At 39.0% G+C, this 10,000-nt stretch overlaps 1 protein-coding gene across 6 annotated transcripts in view; it reads right to left on the reverse strand.

The window, feature by feature from the left end:
- LOC113801804 (uncharacterized) overlaps positions 1–10,000 on the reverse strand; it is a 75,017-nt gene that overhangs the window by 5,572 nt on the left and 59,445 nt on the right. For 3 of the 6 annotated variants that reach the window (XM_070121786.1, XM_070121784.1, XM_070121788.1), the window contains exons 2-9: positions 6,858–7,059; positions 2,736–2,880; positions 2,043–2,288; positions 1,863–1,941; positions 1,415–1,534; positions 789–975; positions 429–588; positions 23–270 (exon numbers count right to left, since the gene is read on the reverse strand). In XM_070121786.1, the coding sequence (XP_069977887.1) occupies positions 23–270; positions 429–588; positions 789–975; positions 1,415–1,534; positions 1,863–1,941; positions 2,043–2,288; positions 2,736–2,880; positions 6,858–7,059 (1,387 nt within the window). Of the gene's footprint in view, positions 1–22; positions 271–428; positions 589–788; positions 976–1,414; positions 1,535–1,862; positions 1,942–2,042; positions 2,289–2,735; positions 2,881–6,667; positions 6,714–6,857; positions 7,060–10,000 lie in introns of those variants that run through there. The other 3 variants (XM_070121785.1, XM_070121789.1, XM_070121787.1) reach the window with 2 other exon arrangements.

Below are 10,000 nucleotides of genomic sequence, written 5' to 3' on the forward strand. Positions count from 1 at the left end.
GTTTCAAATTCGGTTGACCAACCTCGTCGTCGGATATATGGGGATGGACGGCTTGGAGGGCGTGGGCGTGGTGGGGTAGGCGGGGTCGCGGGGAGCGAGGGGCGGGTTGTAGGGCGGCGCGCTTCCGCCTCCGCCGCCGTTGGCGCAGTGCTGGAGGATGAGGCCGCGGGTCTCGTCGAAGCGCTCCTGGATGATGACTCGCTGGGCGTGGAACTGGTTCTTTATCTCCGTCAGCAACTGCTCGCCCATGTATGCGGTGTTGCCCACGGCCTGGAGGAGGATAGGACGACCAGAAATTGAAATCGAATGTGATGGGACTTTGCTCCCTTTGTCAAGCCATTCTTCCAAATAAAGATCTCAGCGACTTCGCCATGGACCTAGTTAGCCATAACGGTCCATAAACAGTGAACTCCATGGCCGAACCTTACCTGCGACACCTTCTCAATGTTGGCTGCCTGATCATTGACAGCAATGCGCGTCTCCAGCATCTCCTCCCTCAGCGTCTCGTCCAGGGGCATGAGCTTCTTCTGCAGCACACCGCCCACTTCTGCCGCGTAGCCTTCCATGCTGAAGCTGGTGTTGCACGACCTGCAAGGACCTCTCAAGCTTGTATGATGTATCCAAACTTTCTGACTTTTACAAACTTGCTCGTATGATCGTAATGGTAATAAAATTCTCACAATCTATTGAAGTATTAGATATTTGATTTCGTCTCTTCAGTCGAGCGAATACAAACTTGTTTCAATAAAACTAGTTTGTGCATTGTGGGTTTTTCTACCAATACTAACTTCTGAACAGCGGTGAGTTGATTTTCAAAGACTCTGATCTTCCTGTTCATTTTCTTGAAAGGCGAGAAAATACTCTTCCAGAATCTTGCAAAGAGGTGTTCGGGCGAGGCTTCACCCTCACCCGCACCCGAGCCTCCGTTGGGGCCGCTACTCTGGCTGCTCAGTGACGACGGCCGCGGGATGTGACCTGTTGGGTAGAATTGCAAGATCTTGAAGGGAATGTTCGTATTCTTCGATTAGGAAGCAAGAGAAGGCAAGATTAGGTTGAAAGTTCTTGAAGGGAATGCTGGTGTTTCTTCAGTTATGAAACAAGAGAGGCGGTGGGCGTGATGAGCCAACTCGTGTGTTCATTTCTGTTCAAAAGGCTAAAACAGCTGTGATAAAGTGCCTGTAAGTGACTTCATAATTGATGTGTTACATTTATCAGTGAAACCTAATTGTTTTGTTCCAATATTTAGTATGAATTCGACGTGGCTTTTTAAACAATTCTTGCAAAATTAACTCATTCGAGAACCAAAGATAGGGAAAAGAAATAAGTTTTGCAATCTAAGGAATATCATAAATCTCCAGCGTATGTCTCCAACACCAACGAAATCTTTAAAGTGTGTGTTTCACTTGTAACTTACTGACGAAATAATCATAGTCATAATCAGGATCAGTGATGCGGTCGAACAGCAGGTCGACTTTGGCGCTCACGTCCTGCAGTCTCCTGGAGTCCCTCGGATGCAACTGGCACGTATTGGCATCTGCAACGAAATGAAAGAATTCATCTCAGGACCTCATCGTGCTTTATTTTATGATTATTATTATTATTATTATTTTTTTTTGGGGGGGGGGGGTTAATAATCTTATATAACGTAAACATCTAGAGCAAATCGGCAGCACGAGAGGGTGGGAAGACGCAACTCAGTGCTGTGAACAAGGCATAAGGCAAGGTGATCGTAAAAAATAATAATAAAATAAAATAAGTAAATAAAAATAATAATAAATGAATAAATAAAAAATAATAAAAAAGAATAAATAAAGAAATAATAAAAAATAATAGGTAAAAAAAAAAAAAAAAAATGGTCTGACCGTCGCCGTTGGAGAAGTGGATCCCTGGCTCGGGTTCCACCGTGGGGCGCAGCTGCCGGAACCGCGACCCGTACACCTGCTGGGGATAAACGAGGGTCACGCTCGGCCGGGAACTCGAATACAACAAAGTGATCGAGGGTGTTATAGTCACGTGATATGCCTAAAAAGTCGAGAAAGTACCCTGGGCCTCTTGAAGGAGGAGAAGACCCCGCCGCCTCCACCGCCTCCTCCGTACCCTCCACCGTTTCCACCTCCTCCTCCGCCGCCATTGCCGCCGCCCATGCCGGGTAGCTTGCTGGATATATTTTCAAGCTTGGATTCGATCTGCACGAGCGAGCTGAGCAGGCCGCGTCCCGCAAATTCTGTGATCATAGGCTGCTCCGGCGCCGCCATCTGCTTCTTCACCCAGTTGACCTTCGAATTCACCTGCGGAAAGTGGGAACCAGTTTGGTCTTGCACCCAAAAATGCAAAAATTCTAAGGAGTTTTGCCTTAAAATCTTTACTTATGATCGTCCTTGCCGCAAATTCTTAACTTGCGATCGTTCTTGCTGCAAGATTTGAACTTACGATCGTTCTTGCCTTAAAATGTTTAACTCACGATCGTCCTTGTCTCAAAATTTGAACTTACGATCGTTCTTGCCTTAAAATTTTTAATTTACGATTGTTCTTGCCTCAAAATCTTAACACAATCGTTCTTACCCCAGAATCTTAACTAACGATCGTTCTTGCCTCAAAATCTTAACTTACAATCGTATCAAGGCAATCACTGCTCAGTACAAAATACTATAACCCCTAAAATAAAAAAAGTGAAACACAGACATACAAACAGATAAAACGAAAGAGAATGAATACGAGAAAGAGAGAATACCTACTTCCTCAACCCTTTCGGACACTTGCTCCACCTTGAACTCCAGTCGCGTCATGGCGTTAATTTTCTTGTCGAGCGCCGTGAGCTTGTGGTTGAGAGCGTCCACGGCGTTCAGCTTCACTTCCCAGGTATCTTGCTTCTCGTGACACCTGAGGGAAAAGGAAATGTCGAAAGGTTAAGATGACACATCAAAAAAATCTCGAAATGTTGAGATCACACATCAAACAAAACAAAACAAGAAGAATCTTAAAATGTTAAGATCGCACATAAAAAACTCGAAATGTTAAGATCACACATCAAACAAAACAAAACAACACACATCAAACAAAACAAAACAAAAAGAATCTCGAAATGTTATCACAAAAAAAAAGGATGAAAGGTGTTATGCACTGAACCGATAAACATTAATTTGCCTGAAAAGAGAAAAGCATCATTGTTATGGGAGTTTCGGGATGTTGCAAACTAAAGTATTAGACTTTTGTTGACTTGTCGATCTTTGATTTCTCACTTTCACCACAGCTTATTGTATCACATGTGGAGAGAGAGAGAGAGAGAGAGAGAGAGAGAGAGAGAGAGAGAGAGAGAGAGAGAGAGAGAGAGAGTGAGAGAGTGAGAGAGTGAGAGAGTGAGAGAGTGAGAGAAAGAAAGAGAGAGAGAGAGAGAGAGAGAGAGAGAGAGAGAGAGAGAGAGAGAGAGAGAGAGAGAGAGAGAGAGAGAGAGAGAGAAAGAGAGAGAGAGAGAGAGAGAGAGAGAGAGAGAGAGAGAGAGAGAGAGAGAGAGAGAGAGAGAGAGAGAAACAAAGAGGGGGATTCATAGTCATTATCACCTTATCATTTTGAAAAGTTTACCGCCGATATACAACGGCAACACTCTGGCAACACGAGTATGATTAAATCTCAAATAATCACAAACCAAACACTGAATAAAAAAATCTTAACTCACAATTAGAAAATCTGGACCCGGAATTTGCATACATCTTAATTCCTCCTTTTTTATTCATTATCTTAGATTTTAGATCCCTCCTCTTGCACTCGCTGTCTAAAATTATTATGAATAAGATGAAGATGAAAGAAAGATATCATAAACCAATGAAAAGTTCTTTAATTAGATACACTCATTGTGTAGCAAGTGCCAAGCGCGACGCTAAATTGATTTAAGATATGCAGTCATAAAAATACATGGTAATGTGCCCACGCAACACCTCGCCAACATAATTATTTGTTTAAATGATTTTTTTTCATCATGCATGCGATAGAGCGTAGGCAACATGTGGGATGTTATATTATAATTTCTTGTATAGTTTCAAGAGCTATTTAGTCACTCTTGTAAACAAAACTCGACAGACGGTCACATCTAAAAGTATGAGTAATAAAGCTCGTCCGTTCTCAGTTTGAATGAGTGCCACTTGTATATTTACATAATTTTCCTTGGTGGCACATTGTTCTCAGGTCATTTGTTCTTAGCCACGATGCTTGTGTGCTATTTCTTTCTTTTATTTCTCCAAGTTGTGGAATAATCTTGTAGAATTTAAATCAATGCGTCTGTCTGTTCGATTTGCAACAAGACGACCTCGATTGATCATGGCAATTAAAAGTCTAAATCAGGCTCTCTTCGACAGCTGTTGTTTTATATGCAAAACTTCCCCTTGACATGTTTACACGAGGGAGACTTCGGCTACTCCATGCTCTGATTAGTCTTGGGTCGTGTGTGTCTCTGGGTGTAGTGCTGTCCAACCGCAGCTAACAAAAATGAACTAACATCATTTCACGGGGCCATAATCATCTTTATGACGCTTACCGTCAGAGCCAATGGCATTATCTTAATGGTTTATTGTCCTAGCGTGTTGCTTTAACTGCTGTCACTGTCTTCCTGCTAAGACAGAAGTAACTTCTATTCAGCTTGATCGATCCGCTGTTCGTGTTCCGATTTTCTGTAACGTATTTATGCAAGCAAGTCTGTGATCCGGAGACATGAGCGTTCGGCGTCTGAGACCGCTCTATCAGCTGATCAAATGCAAACAAAGCCGATCTGTCTGCGATGCGAGGTGGCTGTAGAGTCGGTTGCCATAAAGCTATTTAGTGGCACCGTCTCAGTTCTTTGCACCGATAATTAAGCAGGAGTCCAGTCCATGAGATGGAATTTACCTGAATCTTAAATCTCGCAACACTAATCTTCATGACAGAGCGTCTTATTTATAGTTAAAAATTATGCCAAATCAACATAGAAATGTCTTCTACTAGTCAGCAAGCAAAGAACTGACGAAACACACACACACAAAATGACTTCCGCAAAAGAACATAAATAAAACTCGCTGAAAAGTTTAGAAACAAACCAGATTTCAAACAGTTCTAAAAACGAGCAGTTTAACCTATACTTACTAATCATTCAAACCTGGCAATAATCTCAAGCTGCAAACTAAGGTGCCATCTGTACTTTAACTGACTTTGCCAGTCGATGCTTTTATTTTATTGCTTAAAGAAGAAGATAAATAAATTGATTCTACTTCATTATCACTTTCACCACGCTATTTAAATTCTTGTCGGTTATTTTACTGATCTTTTTAGTAATTTGTCTGAAAACATCGCGTGGATTTTTTCTCTCACTGCATTCCATAACATGAAGAATTACATACAAACAATAGATAGAAAACCGTAATGAATTTTAGTATCTATATCAAGAAATAACAAAGAAGATTTTGATAATACTACAAAGATACTGAAATATTTTTTGTGGTTCGCGACGAAGTTACGATTTCAGGATTGAATTGCCTTGAAGTGAAAACATATTCCTACATACACAATTATACGAGGATGATATTCAGTAATTCAGTAATTAAACAGGTAATTTGTAAGTGATACATCTGCGAAAAAAAATCATTTACACTGACCAATATGCCTTTAACTTTCGATCACAAGCTTATATTTTACGCTGAGACGCTAAACGAGAAACAAAAAGGGCGAAAGAAGGGAAAAAGAAAAGAAAATGAAAGAAATAAAATAGATAAATAAATAAATAAATAAAGTAATAAATGTATAAAGTAATAAATGTATAAAGTAATAAATAGATAAATAAATAAAGAAATTATTAAATAAATAGATAAAGAAATGATAAATAAATAGATAAAGAAAATGATAAATAAACAAAGAAAATCATAAATATATCAATAGATAGATTAATGAATAAAATAATGAATAAATGAATAGATATACAAACAAAAAATAAATGTAATAACAGATATAGAAAGAAATAAAGAAAGAAAATAATAAATCAATGAATAGACAGATCAGTGAATAAATTAATGAATGAATAAATAAACAAACAAAAATGTAATAACAGATATAGAAAGGAAAAGGAAATAATAAATAAATAGATAGCTTAATGAATATAATAAATTAATCAATAGATAGATTAATGAATAAAATATTGAATAAATGATTAAACAAACAAAACAATAAATATAATAACAGATAGAAAAAAAACAAAGAAAGAAAATAATAAATGAATGAATAGACAGATCAGTGAATAAATTAATGAATGAATAAATAAACAAACAAAAATGTAATAACAGATATAGAAAGGAAAAGGAAATAATAAATAAATAGATAGCTTAATGAATATAATAAATTAATCAATAGATAGATTAATGAATAAAATATTGAATAAATGATTAGATAAACAAACAAAACAATAAATGCAATAACAGACATAGAAAGAAAGAAAGAAAATAATAAATGAATGAATAGACAGATCAGTGAATAAATTAATGAATTAATAAATAAACAAACAAAAATGTAATAACAGATATAGAAAGGAAAATGAAATAACAAATAAATAAATAGATAGCTTAATGAATAAATTGAAAAATAAACAAACAAAAAATAAATGTAATAACAGACATAGAAAGAAAAAAAAATAGTGTCTGAAAGAATGGCTGACCTGTTGAGCAGATCCAACTTCCGCTCCATAAACAAACAAAAATGTAATAACAGATATAGAAAGGAAAAGGAAATAATAAATAAATAAATAAATAAATAGCTTAATGAATAAATTGAAAAATAAACAAACAAAAAATAAATGTAATAACAGACATAGAAAGAAAAAAAAAGTCTCTGAAAGAATGGCTGACCTGTTGAGCAGATCCAGCTTCCGCTCCATCGTGCGCGACTGGTCCGTCCAGACCGTCATGTGGTTCTGGATGTTGTCCCAGGCGGCAGCACGGTCGCCTATGCTCCTAACGGCCGATTCCAGAGCCGCGATTTTGGCTGTGCTGCTCGACAGTTCTCGCTCCAGCTTGTTAATGTACAGGGTGTTGAACCTCTCCAGTTGACCTGTGGAAAAGACGATGGAGTTGATGTGGTATTATATAGTATTAGTATCATGGGTACATTATGTACTGATGATGAGCCATGTTTCTTCTTTGCTTAGTAGATTGTTTATGTTTAGATACTCTGATTTGAGCAGAGGAGGAATAATATACACTGTGGCTGAAAACACATCACACAGATAAGATCTTACGAGTGTTTATTTACTCACTTGTTAATGCCGGTTTATGATCGGATTAAATGGTGCAGGGAAACAGGCGAGTAATGGAAGGAACAGTCCGGAACACGTAAAAAACGTAAAAACATGATACTATCGGCCGGTTTGTTAAATTGCCAGGGCCGACGTAAGTGACATTCGTTACACTGACATGCACGGGCGGCTTTCACATGATTACAAAGGGACAAATCGGCCTACGCGACAATAGGACTAGTGTTGATCGGAGACTGGAGGCTGCGTTCATAGAGATGAAGGATAAACTGGGTAATGAATAGATATCCATGCAGAACATATACAGAAATAAATTCATATCTATCAGTCTAGACATGCATATCTACCATGCAGATAGGAAAAAACAAATGTATATTTATTTGATAGATCGATAGATACGCATTTATTTCTGTGTATAAGGATGTCTGTTTATACGAATATTCGTTGGGTCGGGCCTTGCACAATTTTAACAAACCGACCGTATATCGCACGTCGGTAGCAACGTGAAAGAGACCGATTTATCTTTCCGAGTCGCTTAATTAAGTAATTCATACGCGTACGTTCACACAATCGGTCGTTTGTTAGGAGGCTTAAACTCTTTACACGCATGGCTTAACCTAAAGAGAACTCTTGAAGCAAAGAAATGATTGCGTTCGAGCTCGAGTGATAAATGTCCCCTGAGGAATTACTTCATTACTTAATGTTTCTAAACTAAATTGTTTTTGGATATATCAGTTATGCATCGTTCTACATATCACAACGATATATAATTGTTGCTAAGGTGTTAACCGACACCATACGTAAAAACTCTCCATAATTCAAACCTTTATTTTCCCCTTTTTATAGGTCGCCAGTGCTGATGTACAGATCATGCCTTTCCTCACCAGCTCTGTCTATTTCTACCTGTCTATCTGCCTGGATGTCCTTTCTGCTCTCCGCCAGTGTTTATTTAAAGTGTTATTAGTCTTTTCCCTTGTCACTGTCACCAAAACACCCCACTCCCAACAGCGACAACAGATGGCGCTTATCGCCTCAAACGAATGAGCGAGAAAGACGAATTGAACCCTCCCATGCGGACACACCCCAAGATACACAGAACCGATATACACTCCCGACAGAAAACTTAGACCCCCATCGCATCTCGACGCCAATAGAGCTAATATCTGCTGAGGGAAAGAGCTAGGCATGGACGCATCTCGCTTCTTCAATTCGCAGCAGCCTACTCCCCCCCCCCCCCAACTTGATCTGCGTCGTCACCAGCTCCTCCTCGAGCGTCATCCGACACACGTGATCCTCCAACGTAGAACTCCTCCTTCATCAACTTCGTTAGTTGTTAGTTTTCCCTCTTTTTGTGGTTCTATTTTGATGTTAGAATCTGGACGGTATTAAGAAATCGCTTTATTTTGTTAGATTTTATGGATCTGTTTGTGGCTATGTGAAAGGAATGAAAACCTTACTCTCTCCGCGCGTTTCTGTTTTCGACTGGAAAAAAATCAATGTCATTTTGTATTCCTTTATGCAGCCGAGGCCTCTGTGCATCAGGACATAAAAAAAAATCCTGGTGGAAAAGTTATGAAGTTTGACATGGCGTCTTGAACAACAATACCAAGTGCTGAAGTTTGTTTATTCAGACATCGATATATACAAGCTCAAATTTTGATTGTAATTCACACGACTGGGTTTGTCCTTTAAATCAATCATACGTGAGGATGTATATTAAAGTGGTAATACATTAAATCCTAATGACGATGATGACGTAAGAGGTAATCTATTTTTTCGATACAACAATCTGTAAGGCAGTTTAAACTTCCCTATGAACGTTTATGCCAATTACATCAAACGAACCACCAACTTGTCTGTAAAATAAACATCTCTTTGTCACTGAGGCTCGAATGCAGCAACATAATTTGCCACGACTTACAGAACACCAATCTCAGGTGTTGTTTATGTCCACTTAAGTGTAGACCCCCCCCTCCCCCACCTCCCACCCGCCCGCCACATCTACATCGCGCAATCAGCAAAGTTGGTAAGAAAAAAGGCAATTTTACGATAAGCTTGATGAATCGCGGCTAGGGACGCTCAAGCTTACCATGTATTTGCCCCTTTATTTACCCAACAAAGGGCAAAGTTACCGTAAGCTTGATTAAGAATCATTGCTAGGGACGTGGACGCGGTTTCATGGTGCTGTGTTTAGACGCGCATCGTGAGCTATGGGGACATGCAGCTCATTGTTGTGAAACGGTTTGTAACATTGTCAGACACGTCGCTCTTCCCTTGCCGCTATGGGGTTTATTTTGACTCCCCTGCCCCCTTCCCCTCCTCTCTCCCTCTCTTTTTCTTTCTTTGTCTCTTTCTCCCTCGTCCCTTCTTATCTCACTTTCTTTCTCTCCCTCTTTCTTTCCTTACTATCTCTCTCTCTCATTTTTATTATTTGTGAGGCATTGGATGAATTTCATTTCCCATTTCGAACTGTGTCCTTGGCAATTTTTTCCTATTTCTATCAGTTTCATTGATAATTATGGTCCTTATTATCGTTGCTAGCATGTATCATTATCATTAAAAATACAATACTGCATTGCATGCTAACAAACGTGGGTGGTAAGAACCGTAGATTTATCAAATCTTTTCCTTGATTCTCTTGATTTTCCCCTTACTGCCAATGCCACACTGGAATTTCTACAATATGCCGTGTTTCTCTTTTGTTCTTTGATATGATTTCCACTGTTATAATGAAACTAA

The sequence above is a fragment of the Penaeus vannamei genome, chromosome 5, assembly GCF_042767895.1.
Source record: "Penaeus vannamei isolate JL-2024 chromosome 5, ASM4276789v1, whole genome shotgun sequence".
In the NCBI taxonomy this organism is placed as follows: domain Eukaryota; kingdom Metazoa; phylum Arthropoda; class Malacostraca; order Decapoda; family Penaeidae; genus Penaeus; species Penaeus vannamei.